At 40.4% G+C, this 20,339-nt stretch overlaps 1 protein-coding gene across 8 annotated transcripts in view; it reads right to left on the minus strand.

Annotated features, from left to right (window-relative positions):
* Positions 1-20,339, minus strand: part of LOC126237144 (protein phtf) — a 209,223-nt gene that overhangs the window by 116,703 nt on the left and 72,181 nt on the right. The window contains exon 1 of one of the 8 annotated variants that reach the window (XM_049946986.1): positions 13,150-13,399. The exons of 6 other annotated variants lie outside the window; for them this stretch is intronic. In XM_049946986.1, the coding sequence (XP_049802943.1) occupies positions 13,150-13,186 (37 nt within the window). In that variant the 5' untranslated portion in view covers positions 13,187-13,399. Of the gene's footprint in view, positions 1-13,149; positions 13,400-20,339 lie in introns of those variants that run through there. One more of the 8 variants, XM_049946987.1, reaches the window with a different exon arrangement.

Raw genomic sequence — 20,339 nt, forward strand, 5'->3', positions numbered from 1 at the left:
TTACGTAGTTGCCAACACTGTTAAGACAACCAACTTTTCTGTGCCTTATTCATAGAAAAATGCTGCCAGTGAAGACATCCACTGTTGAATACAATTTTGCACGTAGTAGTCGCTCTCAAAGTGCCTTCCTCCAAAAGTCCGAGAACAAACGGTAGTCAGAAGGTGCGAGATCAGAGTTATACAGCTGGCAATCTAACTGCTTTTTTAAGGAGGTTTTGAGTGACACCAGCGAAACGGTGATGTGCGTTGCCACGAAGCAACAAAAGCCCTAACTGAGCAATCCATGCCTTTTGTTTTGAATTACGCATGCCAAAATTTTCTCAATGTTTCACAGTACCGTACCACATTGACAGCTATTGGAGGAATGTGCTTTGAAAGTGACAGCAATGCAGTGACAGTCTTCACTGATTGCATCTTTCTATGAAGAGGGCATAGAAAAGTTTGTTTCGCGCTACAGCAAATGTATGAACAATGGTGGCTAGCAAGTAGAAAAATATTTTAAGAAATACTCTTCCTTGTAAAAATAAAATGTGATTTGAAAGAATACTTACTACCTAGACACGCCTTGTAAATAAATGCCACTCATTTAACGAGGCAAATCTCATTATGTTATCATATATCTGTACCTACAGTGTATCACAATATTTCTACTGATTTACATGTGCACTTACAGATTACGCTGTTTTACGATGTTTGAATACGTGTGCTCGCACTATGTAACATCATCACGAATGTATTTAACTGTATTGACAACGACATACAAATGTGCCAGCTTACATTAGGTTGACTTGGCTTAAAACTATAATATGTAAGTAATATGCCTACATACCGTATTTACTCGAATCTAAGCCGCACCTGAGAAATGAGACTCAAAATCAAGGAAAAAAAAAATTCCCGAATCTAAGCCGCACCTGAAATTTGAGACTCGAAATTCAAGGGGAGAGAAAAGTTTTAGGCTGCACCTCCAAATCAAAACGAAGTTGGTCCATTCAAATATGAGACACAATTTAGGTTGAATGAATGATGATACAGCTACAGTAGTTTGGTTTGAGTCGTAAGCTTAGCAATTAAGATTTACCAGGTAACCATTGCTATGCATCAGGCGCTCCATCCATATTTACACGGGTACCCTTACTTTTTCATGTGCTTCGTCTGGTTTGAATTGATTGCTTATTTTTCTTTGATCTGATAAGTGGCATTCTCTTTGTTATAGGTGTTTACGTCACTCTAAGCTGAAAATGCATTATTCTACTGTGTCATGCATTGTTTGTTGCATTTTGATAATGTGTTTACGACCTGTCGCCGCTCGCGGCATGGCTTGCTTTTGTGCACGCTACCACCTCTTACAATTAAAAAAAAGAGAGAGGAATTGTCTCATTAGCGAAACAATGGCAAGTGACTGCTACTTCTTGTTACTTACACTGCTGCTTTCTTTGATAATGATCAACAAGAACCAAATAATAGATTGCGTATGATAGAAGATGTTCTGAATGAGAGTTTAGCGAAAATTTTTCTCCGTTTGAAAATCTTTGCACATGCCTCTTTAGTACATTACATTCTGCACAGAAATTAGTCATCTTATATTTAAAAATCTACTCAATTGTCGCGGTTCATTTCTGACTGTATCACTATTAGGCATAAGAATAACACGAATATAAACATGACATGATTTGTATATTCTTCCACATTTGCTGTTGTCTCACTCTAGTTTCGTAGTTAATCAGGCAGAAAGGATTTAAATGAGATAACAGCAAAATGTTAATATTTGTTTTATTGGTGAAAAGAATACTTGCATGTGATTCGTAATTCATAAAAGTTCCTATTAGCAACCATCTCTTCTCACAGGTAGGAAAAAATTCAGAACGTAGAGATGGCCATACTGACAAACATCCAAAACAGTCTTGCCAGTCGGCTTTTCATTGAAATGCTGCTACATTCGAAGATGAACAATACGGAATTTGTATTTACTTCGTTGCATAATGTATGAAAATGCAGTGGTCGAAACTCGGGGCGGAGAAAAAAAAAAAGCTTGTCATAGACCTTTTTTTTAATATTTATTTACTGACGCAGAGGTTTTGGCGCCAGTATTTATATTTGTGCATGCAAAGCATGCCTGTGTAGCGCTACATATATTCGATGGCAGAAGTTAGTTGTAGCGGCACCTACCAACATTTTTCAGAACTTCCACTTACTTTGCACTCGATTCTAAGCCGCAGGCGGTTTTTTGGATTACAAAAACCGGGAAAAAAATGTGCGGCTTAGATTCGAGTAAATACGGTAGTTAAATTGTCTTGTATAATCGGTACAATGTTGATATACATACTGAATCTGTAAATATTTTTTTAAACATTCTGTATTTTTCACCAGCACTTGATAATGGCCTAAAAGCTTACAACAGTCACTGGCGTAAAGATGATGTCCTTCAAAAAAAGTATCATAATAGTCTCATCACTTCCCTCAGCAATTCCACTTATTCCATACAAGAAAAACACCACACAGGGAAACAAATAATTTAAAAAAGTTAAAGACCACAACTGTCATCCTTAGCTGACTGGTAATTGGCAACTAAGATGGCACAGCAATACAGCAACTGTGCACAGAACAGAAAGTGTTACTGCACTCTTGCTCTGAGTGCTGCTTTGATAGCTGTCCTTTGAACAACTACCTTGAGTCACTTTGTTATTTAGAACCAGGTATAGTTGGTCTTGCACACACCTACGTATGGTATTTATTTACCCATTACATACGACCCTTCTCAGGGCCAAAGATTTGGAAATATCTTGACTTTTTTAATTAAGTAATTCATGCAACTGCAGGGGCAATAATTAATTTTGTATTATTTAATCAGCCAAAAAGGAGGACAAATATTTTATCTTAGTACATCACGTTGTTGTTGTTGTTTTTGTGGCCTTCAGTCCTGAGATGGTTTGATGCAGCTCTCCATGCTATTCTATCCTGTGCAAGCCTCTTCATCTCCATCCAGGGATTCCCTTTTGATTTCACGAAGCATTTCCGTAATATGAGATTTAAAACCTACATCCTTCTGAATCTGCTTAGTGTATTCATCTCTTCGTCTCCCTCTACGATTTTTACCCTCCACGCTGCCCTCCAATACTAAATTGGTGATCCCTTGATGCTTCAGAACATTTCCTACCAACTGATCCCTTCTTCTAGTCAAGTTGTGCCACAAACTCCTCTTCTCCCCTCACTAACTCCTCATTAGTTATGTGATCTACCCATCTAATCTTCAGCATTCTTCTGTAGCACCACATTTCAAAGCTTCTATTCTCTTCTTGTCCAAACTATTTATTGTCCACGTTTAACTTCCATACATGGCTACACGCTATACAAATACTTTCAGAAACGACTTCCTGACACTTAAATCCATACTCGATGTTAACAAATTTCTCTTCTTCAGAAATGCTTTCCTTGCCATTGCCAGTCTACATTTTATATCCTCTCAACTTTGACCATCATGAGATATTTTGCTCCCCAAATAGCGAAACTCATTTACTACTTTAAGTGTCTCATTTCCTAATCTAATTCCCCCAGCATCACCCGACTTAATTCGACTACATTCCACTATTCTTGTTTTGCTTTTGTTGATGTTCATCTTATATCCTCATTTCTAGACACTGTCCATTCTGTTCAACTGCTCTTCCAAGTCCTTTGCTCCCTGACATAATTACAATGTCATTGGTGAACCTCAAAGTTTTTATTTCTTCTCCATGGATTTTAACACCTCCTCCAAATTTTTCTTTTGTTTCCTTTACTGCTGAATAACATAGTGGATAGGCTACAACCCTGTTTCACTCCCTTCCCAACCACTGCCTCCCTTTCATGCCCCTCAACTCTTACAAATGCCATCTGGTTTCTGTACAAATTGTAAATAGCCTTTCGCTCCCTGTATTTTACCCCTGCCACCTTCAGAATTTGAAAGATGGTATTCCAGTCAATATTGTCAAAAGCTTTCTCTAAGCCTACAAATGCTAGAAATGTAGGTTTGCTTTTCCTTAATCTATCTTTTAAGATAAGTCATAGGGTCAGTATCGCCTCACGTGTTCCAATATTTCTACAGAATCCAAACTGATCTTCCCCGTGGTCGGCTTCTACCAGTTTTTCCATTTGTCTGTAAAAAATTTGTGTTACTATTTTGCAGCAGTGGCTTACTAAACTGATAGCTCGGCAATTTTCACATCTGTCAGCACCTGCCTTCTTTGGGATTGGAATTATTATATTCTTCTTGAAGTCTTAGGGTATTTTGCCTGTCTCATACATCTTGCTCACCAGATGGTAGAGATTTGTCAGGGCTGGCTCTCCCAAGGCAGTCAGTAGTTCTAATGGAATGTTGTCTACTCCCAGGGCCTTGTTTTGACTTAGGTCTTTCAGTGCTGTGTCAAACTCTTCACGCAGTACCATATCTCCCATTTCATATTCATCTACATTATCTTCCATTTCGATAATATTGTTCTCAAGTACATCGCCCTTGCATAGACCCTCTATATACTCCTTCCACCTTTCTGCTTTCCCTTCTTTGCTTAGAACTGGGTTTTCATCTCAGCTCTTGATATTCATACAAGTGGTTCTCTTTTCTCCGAAGGTCTCTTTTAATTTTCCTGCAGGCAGTATCTATCTTACCCCTAGTGAGATAAGCCTCTACATGCTTTCATTTGTCTTCTAGCCATCCCTACTTATCCATTTTGCACTTCCTGTCGATCTCATTTTTGAGAAGTTTGTATTCCTTTTTGCCTGCTTCATTTACTGCATCTTTGTATTTTCTTATTTCATCAATTAGATTCAATATTTCTCCTGTTACCCACGGATTTCTACTAGCCCTCGTCTTTTTACCTACTTGATCCTCTGCTGCCTTCAGTACTTCATCCCTCAAAGCTACCCATTCTTCTTCTACTGTATTTCTTTCCCCCATTCTTGTCAATCGTTCCCTAATGCTCTCCCAGAAACTCTCCACAACCTCAGGTTCTTTCAATTTATCCAGGTCCCATCTCCTTAAATTCCCACCTTTTTGCAGTTTCTTCAGTTTTAATCTACAGTTCATAACCAGTAGATTGTGGTCAGAGACTACATCTGCCCCTGGAAATGTCTTACAATTTAAAACCTGGTTCCTAAATCTCTGTCTTACCATTATATAATCTGACACCTTCCAGTACCTCCAGACTTCCATGTATGCAACCTTCTTTTATGATTCTTGAATCAAGTGTTAACTATGATTAAGTTATGCTCTGTGCAAAATTCTACCAGGCGGCTTCCTCTTTCATTTCTTCCCCCCAATCACATCACAGAAGACAATAATTAGCAAAGAACAGTTCATCATCCAATTTCACTTGTTCTGCAAAATCATCTGTAATTACTGTTTCATTGGGCCTAATGCCACTACAACATGTTTGTGTTAGATATCATATACACATCAGAGTTACACTAATTTTCTTTCTTCATTTATGCATGTGTGTGCACGGAGGTAGGGAGGGAGTAAGCATGCTTTATGACCATAGGACTGGTGCGTGTCCTCTGACTGTTTCATGTTGGCATGCTTTAATAAAATCTCTTCGTTTTACAAGCCACATCATTTCGAATAAAACTCAAGCTTTTGATAGCTGCCTATGCCCACATCATCAGGAGAAGAAATCACTGACTGCCAGGGATGACATGGTGTTCTGCTTTTATGGATGTAATGGTGGCATCTGGAATCCTCCAGAACAGGCCTGACTACATATGCAGAAAATAAGTTGGGCAGCTGGTGATCGGCTATGACTTTGATGATTGAAACACCCCAGCACTGTTTAGGAAAACTATGGCAAACCTACATCAGGATAGCAGGAGAAAATTCTGTGTGTTGGAATATGAGGTCAGTGTTTTAGCAACTGTACTGTCTAGATCTACATCGATATTCAGCAAGTCATCGTATAGTGTGTGGCAGAGGGTATCCTGTACCACACTTGTCACTTCCTCTCCTGTTCCACTCGCAAGTAGAGTGAGGGAAAAATGACTGTATATGTCCGTATGAGTCCTAATTTCTCATTCTTATCTTTGTGGTCCTTACACACTATGTATGTTGGTGGCAGTAGAATCGTTCGGCAGTCAGCTTCGAATGCCGGATCTCTAAATTTTCTCATAATGTTTTTTGAAAAGAACATTGCCTTCTTTCCAGGGATTTCCATTTGAGTTCCCGAAGCATCTCTGTAACACTTACATGTTGTTCGAACCTGCCAGTAACAAATCTAGCATCCTGCCTCTGAACTGATCCAATGTCTTCCTTCAATTCGACCTGGTGCGGATCCCAAACACTCAAGAAATACTCAAGAATAGGTTGCACCGGCATCCTATATGTGGTCTCATTTACAGGTGAAGCACTCTTTCACAAGATTCTCTCAATAAACCAAAATCGATCATTCATCTTCCCTGTTACAGTCCTCATATGCTCGTTCCACCTCATATCACTTTGCAACATTATGCTCAGATATTTAAACGACTTGACTGTGTCAAGCAGGACATTAGTAATATTCGAAACTTACAGGATTGACCTTCCTACTCATCCACATTAACTCTATTTTTCCACATTTAGGGCTAGCTGCCATTCACCATACCAAATGGAAATTTTGTCCAAGTCATCTGGTATCTTCCTATGATCACTCAACTTCGACACCTTACCGTACGCCACAACATCATCAGCAAACAACTGCAGATTGCTGCCCACCCTGTCAGCCAAATCATTTACGTATACAGAGAACAGCAGCAGTCCTATCACACGTCCCTGGGGCACTCCTGATGTACCCTTGTCTTGATGAACACTAGCCGTAGAGGAAAATATACTGGGTTCTATTATTTAAGAAGTCTTCAAGCCCCTCACATATCTGTGAACTTATGGCATATGCTAGTACCTTTGTTAACAGCCTGCAACGGAGCACCACGTCAACTACTTGCCTGAAATCTAGATCTGAGAAAAGGGGAAATAGCAAGCCGAGTTTCACAGGAGTGACGCTTTCTAAAACCATAACAATTCGTGCACATCTTCTCAGTCTCTAGAAAGTTTATTACATTCAAACTGAGAATATTTTCAAGGATTATGCAGCAAACAAAAGTTAGGAATACTGATCTGTAATTTTGGGGGTCCATTTTTTAACCATTCTTATAATAGCTGCTTGGGGGAACACAATGGTAAGCGCCATCGCCGTGCATTTTGCGGTAGACGGCTAATGACACAATGCAGTAAACTTACTAGTAGTTCCAAATTCACTCAACAGACGTCAGGGCCGAGGTTAATGGTAAGCGCCACTGTCCGTACATTGCGGAAACATAATGGTAAGTGACAGAGAGAATGGCGGCAAGTAAAAACATCTCCGAGATTATGGCAACAGTGAACATGGCAGAAGACGAGAAATATACTTCCAATGATACTAATATCTTCGAGAGGGATCCAGAATACATTCATAACGATTCAGATGACTCAGACGCATGTTATTTTGTAAATATACTGTCTTTAGTATGTTTCACGAACATAATGGTAAGTGCATGTACATACCATTATGTTCCTGAAGTACGTTAATTTTGAGGTTATTTTAGAATGGCTACATTTTTTTGGCTAAGTGGTGTGTGAATGCGCATTTTTCATTTATATTGTTACATGTAATAATAATAATAATAATAATAATAATGGTAACAGTAACAGTAGTTTTCGTTGTTATACAGGTTAATAGCGAATCAGATCATATTGCCCAAAACAACGAACAGTGTATCGCTCCCGCAGAAACCATTCAGGAACAGACAAAGACGTCGTCTCGGGAAAGGTGCTGCTGTGGCCAAAATAAGAACTCGAACATGGTACTGTTTTGGAAATATCTAATTTCACCTGGTAGATTTCGTGTGATTGAACACCACTTCCCCGTGAGCGGACACACAATGTTGCTGTCCGACAGAGATTTCGCGACAATTGAAAATTACGTTCGCCGACAAGTACAAGATGTGTACAGTCCAGATCAGTGGTGTGAGATCATCAAGAAGTCGGCTAAGAAGAATCCATTGCTTGTATATAATATGAAAAGAGAGGATTTCTATCAAATACGATACTATAAAGAAGCGTTTGTCTTCAGAAAGAAGACAGTTGACAGTCGAGATGTCAACCTAAGGAAAGTATGTAGGTGGAAGAAGACCTCCGAATATCCATCATCTTTATTCATCAGCGAGACATTTTGTCATGACATTTGGCATGAAATAAGCTTCAGGAAACGTGGAAGACAAGGACCAGTTCCTATGCTTCGACTTAAATACAATGGGCAAAGGCTTATTGAAAAGAAGAAAGTTGCTGACGTCCTGTCGCTCCTAAATTACATACCTCCTGTCCACCATGGATTTATCCTGTCACTAAAGCCAACAGTTTTGTATGAAAAAGACATTAGTTATGAGAGTGATGAATGATTTTGCAGTTTCAGTCAAGTGTTGAAGACTTACTGTAAAATTTAATATGTCATGTTCTATCACAATGTGTTGTTCTTGGTGTATGGTAATGTAATAATTTTTGTATATTTCATTTGTTTTGGTCAATTCTGAGTTTCATTTATGTCTGTATCGTAGAAGATAGATGTTAGAATCACTACAGAATAGAAGGACTGTTCAAAAAAAAATTATTCAGATTTGCAGATCAATTGAAACTTTAGATGTGATGTATCTCGAAACTGTGATTTTGGCACTTACCATTTTGTTCCCCCGAGCAGCTCATATACCAGAGTCACCTGTGCTTTTTTCCAGTCGACTGGGACTTTGTGCTGGGTGAGAGATTCACAATAAATGCAAGCTAGGTAAGGGGACAATGCCATGGAGTAATCTTTGTAAAATTGAACTGGGATTTATTTGCTTTCAAATCAAATCTTTCAATTGTTGTGTCTCAATCTGTGGCTATAGTACAATGTTAACAAAGGAAGACACTACAAAAAAAACTTATGTAGATTAAAATATTGTTTGTATTTAAAGACAGAGAATTTGTTGCAATGGAAATAGCAATAATTCCACCAGTTTACAAAAGACTCACATGCTAAATGCACTTGGCTAGTTGAAATAAATCGTGTTAACCACACAAAAAAAAATGTGTCTCACAAATGTATAAAAAATATCACATTTGACCCTATATATTAATTTATTGTGACGAGCCAGTTGCTGGGCCACCATTGACCAGACGTTTTCAATTGGCGAGAGATCTGGAGAATGTGCTGGCCAGGGCCGCAGTCGAGCATTTTCTGTATCCAGAAAGGCCCGTACAGAACCTGCAACATGCGGTTGTGCATTATCCTACTGAAATGTAGGGTTTTGCAGGGATCAAATGAAGGATTGAGCCACGGGTCGTAACACATCTGAAATGTAACGTCCACTGTTCAAAGTGCCATCAATGTGAACATGAGGTGACCGAGACGTGTAACCAATGGCACCCCATACCATCACGGCGGGTGATACACCAGTATGGTGATGACGAATACACGCTTCCAATGGTCGTTCACCGTGATGTCGCCAAACACGGATGCGACCATCATGATGCTGTAAACAGAACCTGGATTCATCCGAAAAAATGACGTTTTGCCACTCGTGAACCCAGGTTCGTCGTCAAGTACACCATTGCAGGCGCTCCTGTCTGTCATGCAGTGTCAACGGTAACCACAGCCATGGTATCCGAGCTGATAGTCCCTGCTGCTGCAAATGTCGTTGAAATGTTCGTGCAGACGGTTGTTGTCTTGCAAACGTCCCCATCTGTTGACTCAGGGATCGAGACTTGGCTGCACGATCCGGTACAGCCATGCGGATACGATGCCTGTCACCTCGACTGCTAGTGATACATGGCTGTTGGGATCCAGCACGGCGTTCCGTATTACCCTCCTGAACCCACTGATCCCATATTCTGCTAACAGTCATTGGATCTCGACCAACACGAGCAGCAATGTCGCGATACGATAAATCACAATCGCAATAGGCTACAATCCGACCTTTATCAAAGGCGGAAACGTGATGGTACGCATCTCTCCTCTTTACACGAGGGATCACAACGTTTCACCAGGCAACGCCGGTCAACTGCTGTTTGTGTATGAGAAATCGGTTGGAAAATTTCATGTCAGCATGTTTTAGGTGCCGCCAACAGCACCAAACTTGTGAGAATGCTCTGAAAAGCTAATCATTTGCATATCACACCGTATTATTCCTGTCGGTTAAATTTCATGTCTGTAGCATGTCATCTTCGTGGTGTAGCAATTTTAATGGCCAGTAGTGTACAATGTCCAGTGATTTTATTATGCAGTAATTCAATATATCACACAATGTTTGCTAAGAAAACATCATGTCTCCCCTAAGTCAATGGATTTTTTTTATTTTTTTTTGCCCCCCCCCCCCCCACCAGTGCCCCATGATGATAGAGTGGGCATTTTCATATCACTTTACAGTCAATTGTTTTTTGTTAAGTTTTTATCAGAACAAAACACACAAATTAATATAGGAACTAGAAAATATAAGCTTACTACATGACATGAAATAATACACAAATATTAGAATGGTTCACCTTCAGTTTAATAAGCTGCCTCTAGTAAATGTCTGAAACTGCTTTTGATGCAGCCAATATTCAATAAAATACTTCAATTTCCCTTCACTAATACTAAGTCAACACAAGGCCCCGGGATTATACAACATTCCATTAGAATTACTGATAGCCTTGGGAGAGCCAGCCTCTTCCATCTCATGAGCAAGATGTATGAGATAGGTGAAATACCCTCAGACTTCAAGAAGAATATAATAATTCCAACAACAAAAAAAAAAATAAATAAATAAATAAATAAATAAAAAAATAAAAAAAATAACAGGTGCTGACAGGTGTGAAAATTACCGAACTATAAGTTTAGTAAGTCAGAGTTGCAAAATACTAACACAAATTCTTTACAGATAAATGGAAAAACCAGCAGAAGCCAAACTCTGTGAAGATCAATTTGGATTCTGAAAACTTCGGATTCAGAGAAATGTTGGAATATGCGAGGCAATACTGACCCTATGACTTATCTTACATGATAGGTTAAGGAAAAGCAGACCTACGTGTCTAGCATTTGTAGACTTAGAAAAAGCTTTTGACAAAGTTCAGTGAAATATTCTCTTTAAAATTCTGAAGGTTGGTTGGTTGGTTGTTTTGGGGAAGGAGACCAGACAGCGAGGTCATCGGTCTCATCGGATTAGGGAAGGACGGGGAAGGAAGTCGGCCGTGCCCTTTGAAAGGAACCATCCTGACATTTTCCTGGAGCGATTTAGGGAAATCACGGAAAACCTAAATCAGTATTCTGAAGGTGGCAGGGGTAAAATACACGGAGCAAAATGCTATTTACAATTTACTCAGAAACCAGATAGCAGTTATAAGAGTTGAGGGGCAAGAAAGGGAAGCAATGGTTGAGAAGGGAGTGAGATAGGGTTGTAGCCTATCCACGATGTTATTCAGAAGTAGCCTAAAGGAAATAAAAGAAAAATTTGGAGAACGAATCAAAATTCATGGAGAAGAAATAAAAACTTTGGGGTTTGTTGATGAGATTGTAATTCTGTCAGACACAGCAAAAGACCTGGAAGAGCAGCTGAACGGAATGGACAGTGTCTTGAAAGGAGGATATAAGATGAACATCAACAAAAGTAAAAAAAAGAATATTGGAATGCAGTCGAATTAAATCAGGTGATGCTGAGGGAATTAGATTAGGAGATGAGACACTTAAAGTAGTAAATTAAGTTCTGCTATTTGTGAAGCAAAATAAGTGATGACTCTCACAGTAGGGAGGGTATAAAATATAGACTGGGCATGGCAAGAAAAGCACCTCTGAAGAAGAGAAATTTGTTAACATTGAGTACAGATGTGTCACGAAGTCTTTTCTAAAAGTATTTGTATGGAGTGTAGCAATGTTTGGAACCAAAGCATGAATGATAACTAGGTCAGACTAGAAGAGAATAGATTTCAAAATGTGGTGCTACAGAAGAATGCTGAAGATTAGATGGGTAGATCACGTAACTAATGAGGAGGCACAGAACAGAATTGAGGAATTTGTGGCACAACTTGATTAAAAGAGATCACTTGGTAGGACACGTTCTGAGGCATCAAGGGATCACCAATTTAGTGCTGGAGGAAACTGTAGAGGGTAAAAATCGTAGCGGAGACCAAGAGATGAATACACTAAGCAGATTCGGAAGGACACAGGTTTCAGCAGTTATTCAGAAACAAAGAGGCTTGCACAGGGCAGAGTAGCATGGAGAGGAGCAACAAACCAGTCTCTGGGCTGAAGACCACAACAACAATAATAATAACAATAATTTTCAATTACAAAGTTAATGATTTATGATTCTTCACATTGTCATAGTATTTGCGAAGTACCCATGTACAGCGTGAGATAAAGCAGAACCTCAAGTTGCCAATTTATTAATTTTAACCATTTGGTTCTCTCTACAAAGTGTCTATCCTTGGTGCCACAATATCAGTTCTCTAATATTGTGCCAGTGCCCAATATTGGATTACCCTTCGTCAATACGGATATATAGTCAAGTAATTGAAAATAATAAAGCCTTTTAATTTTACTTTCAAGAAATGCAGTTGTTTCCATGATAGGTATAACTGGTGACTGGCCATGTTTTGCACGTGAATTGTCGCAAATTAATGATTACATTTGATGCCAATTTGTTTCGTGTTTCACGTGTTCTTTTGTTAATTCAATTTGCTCAGACACAATTTCCCTTAAACGATATTAGGAAGCTGTAACTACACAAAATATCGCAACGTCTTGTAAAAAATTGCTGTAACCCTAGAGTACTAAAGCCTCATAAAATTTTCTATTGTAGTTGGTACTAATTCGAGGTTCCCGCGTATCCGGTGTCGTCAGTAAAGGGTATATTTTGTACTGATTTTGAATGCGACGTACCATTGGAGACCTTATAATTGTAATTACCTAGTGACTTTCTTTGAGTAAAATATGGAGTAGCTCAATGGTTAACTACTACAAACAGTAAACAAATTTTGAAGTTGCATCGTTGACTGTAGTCGTAACACCAAATTTGGGTGGAATGCAGCCGTGTTTAATAAAGTTTGTTGTTCATAAAACGAACTTATCATATATTATTTTCAAATAATATTAAAGTACAAAATACCTTTCACAGGCGAAGTTCCAAGCGAGATGAAATTCATCAAGTGTTCAGCTCCGATGGTTTCAAGAGAGATTTAAATATCGCACATGGAAATTTTAGAAGGTATTCTTGCGCAATACAAGTTGATGATTTTCTACTTCCCAGCATTATTTAACTGTTACCCACCGGATTGTTCACTACAATAACAAATTCCGTTCCACTACTGCAGACCACGTGCTTCCGTAGTTCTAAGTCCCGCTGACCGCTTCACAAAAACATTTCGTGACGTCAGATCCTGTCGGTGTGATTTGAACTGGTTTGTTCAAGCAGCTGCCAGAAAGCTACTTCCAAACCTCCGAACTGGCATTACTGCGCATGCGTACCTACGTTGACGTAGAAACCCTCGTGTTTGCTCTGTTTAAACGCTGATCGTCCCATTTCTGGCTGAATTTCCGTCGCGCGTAGTGGCGGATCAGTAGATTTAGAAAATCTTAAAAGTTGTAAACCGGTCTACCAAACAGTAATACAGCTATTACTACATGTAACTCAGTTTTCTTCGAATATTAAGTTATCTCCCACGGAGATTGTGCAGATCACGACAGTTTGGAATGAAGTGACCTATGTTTTCAACTTCCCTCAAATTTAGATGGCACAACTGTTTAAAACGCTGTCTTAACCGTCCAAAACAGTGCTCAACAACACACCTGCTTTTCGAGAGTGCCATTTTTATTTATTTATTTTATTTAGCGTATAGCTAGTAGAGACTTACAATAAAATTAAATCGCATACACACATGTACTAACTTATACACAAGAAACTTAAGTTTGGCTTTACAACTGAATATCCAGTCCAATCCAGCGCACTGCATCTGGAGCTGCTAACAGTAAGTCCTCTTCAGAACCGTGATAGGCTCGAATCCTGCATTCACTGACAATGTGGTGAACAGTCTGATATGGAGCCCCGCAGTCACAAGCTGGATAAGGCAGCTTCTTCCACTTACAGCGAGTATCCCTGCATCGGCTATGGCCGGTACGTATTCTGTTTGAGGTTAGTCCTGGTCTTTCGTTGTAGGTCAAATCCACTTGGAAGTTTAGCACCTGAGATGTTATGCAGGCGCACATCTGTCACTGCTTCCCACCGTCCTTTCCATTCTTCAAGGGGTTTGAAATCCTTAGCAACCAAGTCAGCAGCATCGCACAGAGTTGGATGGCGCGAGTTCGGTCTCTGACGATTTAAAAGTGGCAGGTCGCTATGCACGGGTAGAATTCTGCCTCTGAAACTTACTTCCAGGTTTACGTTCGCCAACCGATTATTTAAATGGAAGCAATACACTTCTGTTTGACTCACACTGGGTTGGAGTCTCCAGATTTTGAAGTAATTGTCTAATACAGGCAGGTCATTGGTTAGAATCTCTTCTGTTGTCTGTATTTCCTGGTGTTGTACAGCTAGAGCCAGGTCATCGGCATAGCAGGATTTTCTGGACGAAGTGTCGGGTAGATATAGGTCGAGCAGTAATGGTGAGAGAACTAATCCTTGGGGACAATCCGTCGTCTAGCTTCGTCTCCTTACTGATGTTGCTTCCAGTGATTACCAGGAACTTCCGATCGCTTAGCATGCTGTTAACCAGTCAAACCATTGTTCTGCAGGGTATGGTGCGGAGAAATTTGTACATAAGGCCTTCCCTCCACACTGTCGAAGGCGGCAGTTAGATCAACAAACGCCACAGGTATTTCCTGCATCATGTTAAAATAACTCAGAACTCTACACAAATTCCCTGTGTTTGCATACTCCTAGCATGCTGGATGTTATGAGGCAGCAACTTTTATTGAATTGCGATGAAAAAAGACGGCCAGGGTTGCGAATAAAATAGACATTTATTCGAAGTAACCACGGCTTGCAAAGTTAAATGTACGTCCAAAATAACGGTACACAACGCCGATACATAAATGGCAGGTACACTTGGGACCGGACACACACACACATTATGTATTGTTATTTTGGACGTAAATTTAACTTTGCAAGCCCTGGCTGGTTCGAAAATTGGTATTAACTCGAAAACGGTCACTTACGGAATAAACATCTATTTTATTCGAACTCTGGTTGTCTTTTTGCATCAAATGGCTTGTATTTCTAAACGGGGTTAATAAATTGCTAATTCAGGGGCAGGCATTGTCACCCAAAAGACAAAAATCCTCGCACTTTTCTTCGAGAGTTTGGTAAAGTGTTTGGTAAAGTGCTGACGTCCTGAACACTCTCCCGTCGTGGACAGAACACGGATAAACGACGAGTAAGTCCCGAATCTGTCGGTTGTGATCACAGACTATTTGTAATTGCAAGGGAATATAGTTGTTTTCCGAGGGCAATTTGTGTCCTTTCCTTGTCAGACGGCCACTTTATGACGTCGACTCCTAAACGACAAAGTCACACTTTCTATGACAAAGTGCAAGGAACCAATAGAGATGTTAACTCTGTCTGCCAGGTCTCTAAAGCTTGCTGCTTTGTGGCCAGATCAGAATGTGCAGTAGTGCAAGCAGCTTCCTATTCCCCCTGCCAGATGCTTATTATAATGACTCTACCACATGACGCCGCACACGAATGTTGCAAAAATCCATGTCGCTATACTGTAGTATCACATTCTCGTAAAAGTTTCGTTTTTTGTCTTTTGGTACAATGTAACTCTTCCAACTTCTCGTCACTCGACAGAAAATTCGATTCCGATTCGCTGAACATTTTGAGTAAAAGACAGTTATAAGTTTCATGTTTCAACCAAATGCTATTCTTTTGCACTTTCAGAAAGGTGATTTTACAGGAATAAGTAAAATGCTTTCCTTACAATTAACGATGAAGCGTAAACATGAAATAATGGCACCCGGAAACTGGAACAGCTTCCAAACAACTGAAGAACCCGCCACAACCAAGATACGAGTGACGTAGAGTCCACCCCCGCCTGAAACACTTTCCCGTGTAGTCTGGCTTGCAAACAGTAGCTAGAATCGGAATAAGGCGCTGCTTACACGCGATTTTCGGTCTACGTATGAGCGAGCCAGCTGGCACCTACTTGAATGTTAGTTCGAGAATGGTAATGTACACTGCTGGCCACCGTAAATGCAACACCAAGAAAGACAAGAGGTAGTACAACAAGATTTATTTTGTAGATAACATGTTGACCAAGTATCAAATGATTACGTTTACAGACGTCTGTGAGATGTGGTTCCTGCCAGAATCAGTAGCCAGAGTAGCCGCCATTGTTGGAGATCACCGCTGCCACACGTCTCGGCATTGAGTCAAAGAGACGTTGGATGTGTTCCTGGGGTACAGCAGCCCAAGCAGCTTCCACACGTTGCCAAAGATCATCTGGTGTGGCAGCTGGGGATGTAATCTGGGTCACTCGTTGAGCAACCATGGACCACATGTTTTCTATCGGCGAAAGATCCGGAGAGCGAGCCGGCCAGGGAAGCAATTCAATCTGGTTATTGCCGAAGAACCTTTGGACAATGCGTGCCACGTGTGGTCGCGCATTATCCTGTTGAAATATGGCTGTGGCCGAGCCCTGAAGGTAAGGAAGGACAACTGGCTCCAGCACCTCGGATATGTACCGCCGGCTATTTCAAGTACCGGCAATGCGTACTAGAGGCGTGCGAGAGTAATATCCAATACCGCCCCATACCATAATACCCGGTGCAAGACTAGTGTGTCGGTGCATAATGCAGCTGTCCAGCATCCTCTCTCCACGTTGTCTCCACACTCGAATCCGACCATCGTGGTGCTGCAGACAGAAGCGTGCCTCGTCGGTAAAGACAACGTCATTCCATTCTGCCGTCCACATCCGTCTGTCATCACACCATTGGCGACGGAGACGTCTGTGGTTCTGCGTCAAAGGTAGACGAAGCACTGTACGTCTTGCGGTCAGACCACTCTGCTGTAAACGGCGTCGAATGGTACGCGCAGACACTGGATGATGCGTTACAGATCCGTCACTGCCATGCGCACAATTTGCCTATCAGCACGTGCAGTGGTGCACCGAGGTGAATGCGATCGACCACGTCGGTCCGTCGTACCCTCCTGCATCCAACGGTCACATATCCGCATTACAGTTGTTTGGTTTCGTCCAACACGACTAGCGATTTCTCTGTATGATAATCCACAATCTCGGTAAGCCACTATCCTTCCTCTGTCGAACTCGGATACTTGATCAAAAGATGTTCGCTGTTGTCTACGAGGCATAACTGATCGTCTTGTGAAACAACCACAAGGTAAACACACGTGCCGAACGTACACTCGTCGAAATCGCCAAGCCTTAAATGGCGCTATGAGGTGGCGCCACAGGCGCGCGTGATGTGCGTCTGCGCAGAAATTCTAATCAGTTGCATATCTCATTGCTGCAAACCCATGGTGTAAATTTCACTTGATTCGGATGCTTCCATCAGGGTGTTGCATTTACAGTGGCCAGCAGTGTATATGCGAAATCGTATACAACATGGATAACGTACATTCCTCACAAAAATGCAACTCTTCGACCAATCCTCACGGATTTCTTTTCTCAACCAATTTGCTGTCCACGGGAATCTGTCATGAGATTAACAAAACTATGAATAATTCTACGGGTACCGAAGTCAAAGAACGTTAAAAAATCATTACGCAAAGTAATTAGGAAACTCCAAGTTAACACGTCTGGCAGGAGACTTCCTGCTCAAGTTAGCATTTTCATTAATCATGAATTTTATGTCTAAGATATAATGAGGCTCAGAATTTGATTTGCATGTACAAGTAGTGTGAGAGTACCGCTATAAGTGTTCGAAAGTTGAAATACAAGTTGGTTAGCAGGCACTGAACACGCTTTTAATATGCAAAACTGCAACATTAATACAATTATGAAACAGAACCATTTTGCCACGTCAGGTGGGATATCTACCACAGTAGGGCAGCAAAATTATGTCAAGAAGCAGCACCATTGGCATCAATGAGGGGGGAAGGGGAGCAGTTGTCCCGTCCTGGAATGTGATGTACAGACATATTTTTTGCAGAATTTTGTTGTCATACATTTCTAGAAATGACTACCTGTGATTCCCCTCAATTGGATGTTTAGTCTTCATTGGCATTAAGTTGCTAAGTGGGGTCAGAAATATTGTGGTCTTCACAAATGCTACATAATTCCATTTCGTTTGGCTGTGGTCATGGTGCTGTCCAACAATGAAGACAGGTCTGAATTGCAAAATACTGCCTAGCTGAGAATGAGCGACATATATTGGCAATAACAGAACATGACCAGGAGCAGGGTGAAACAATTTACTGGTGATTTAAATTAGATGGATATTCCTTAGAATGTAGCTACTGTAGGCACCATAAGAAAGGAAATGGAATGACACTTTTAGTCAATATGTATAAAAAAAAATTATTTCTTCAATAGTACTGCAATTTAGGGTCATGCATTATGGTACATCACAAAGGCTTTGTTAACAACATGATGAGGTACAACTGAATCACTATCACATTCCATATGGAGTTTGTGGCTCAGTTAGCCCCTCTCTCAGCCTCAATCAAGCACAGATCTTCAAACAGAAAACAGAGCCATAGGTCATCCTCCTTGTAAGAATGATGACAGAGATCATCCACAAAACTACCATACAATATCCTTGACATCCATTTGTTGTCGAACCTTAGAACTTACTCCAAGCTCAAACATAATAAGGTATATCTAATAGAATGACTTCTTCCATGGAAACCAGCACAGATTCCGAAAACACCAATCATGTGAAACTCAATTTGCAGTTCTCTTTCATAACTTCCTGAAAGCCATTGATCAAGGCAGTAAGATATAGACGTTCAGGTAACTACAATGGAAGTGGCTACTGATCACCCACCCTTCTATCCAAAGCAGGCAACAAAAGAACAATTATATTGAGAACCGGTGCCTGTAATGGCCATGGAAGTTGAAACAAGTCATGTTCATGTTCATAAAATTTGTCCTGGACACTGCGAGCTGTCTGAACAGGGTCTCTGTTGTTCTGGAACACATCATCACCATTGGAGAACAAACACTGTATCTTAGGATGGACCAAATTTTCCTGTTATGGGCATGTGCATCACTAGTGGGTGGTTTTTTGAATTCCATCTCTTCCTACAATTCCCAGCTCCTGGAGCTTCCTTTGTGTTGTTTTGGTGACAACAGGGTTCAATGGGTGCAACATTCAGTTCTGCAGTGACTTTTGCAGCTGTTGTCCTCTTATTTTTCATCACAATCCTCTTCGATGATTGTCTTGTGACTTACCGGATGTATCTTTTCCACTTTCTCTTTAAAGAGTATAAATCTTCAACGCCATGACTCTTGAAGAACCAAATACTTTGGTTACCTTTGTTACATAACCACCCACCACATTAGTGCTGATAATTTGCTACGTTTGAAGTCAGTTAGCTCAAACATAATGCACTCACAACTACCCAGAATACTGTTTTGACCATAACTGACACTTGAAACCTATTGAGAACAATTCACAAGTGCAACCTGCAGGTTTGGCTAGCATCTGCATTTACATTCAAGCATGCATTTCTCACAGTGTTTCCATATTTTTGTCCAATCCCTACGGACGCAGTGTTTTTCGATGTCCTGAAAGCATTTAGCTCAGTACCACATCTATGCTTATTATCAAAGAAACAATCATAAGCGGAAACAAGAAAAATTTGTGACTGGATAGGGGATTTCCTGGTAGGGACGACACAGCATATTATCTTGGATGGAGTGTCATTGATAGTTCAAGTAACTTCGGGTGTGCCCCAAGGAAGTGTTTTGGGCCCTCGCTGTTCATATTGTTTATTAATGATACAGACAATATCAATAGTAACCTTAGAGTTTTCAGACAGGATGCAATTATCTATAATGAAGCAGTGCCTTGGGAGGGGGAGAGCACAAATTTTCAGTCAATTCGAGATAAGATTTCAAAGTTGTGGAAAGACTTGCAACTTGCTTTAATTGTTCAGAAATATAAAATGGTGCACTTCATAATAGAGAATGTAGTATTGCATGACTAACTTTATCAGTGAGTTGCAATTGGAATCTGTCAACTCATAAAAATACCTGGGTGTACCACGTTTTAGGGATGTGAAATGAAATGATCACATATGCTTAGTATACGTAAAGCAGATGGCAGACTTCAGTTTACAGGTAGAATACTAAGGAAATAGTCAGGCTACAAAGAGATTTATTGCAAACTACTCAT

The sequence above is a fragment of the Schistocerca nitens genome, chromosome 2 (assembly GCF_023898315.1).
Source record: "Schistocerca nitens isolate TAMUIC-IGC-003100 chromosome 2, iqSchNite1.1, whole genome shotgun sequence".
In the NCBI taxonomy this organism is placed as follows: domain Eukaryota; kingdom Metazoa; phylum Arthropoda; class Insecta; order Orthoptera; family Acrididae; genus Schistocerca; species Schistocerca nitens.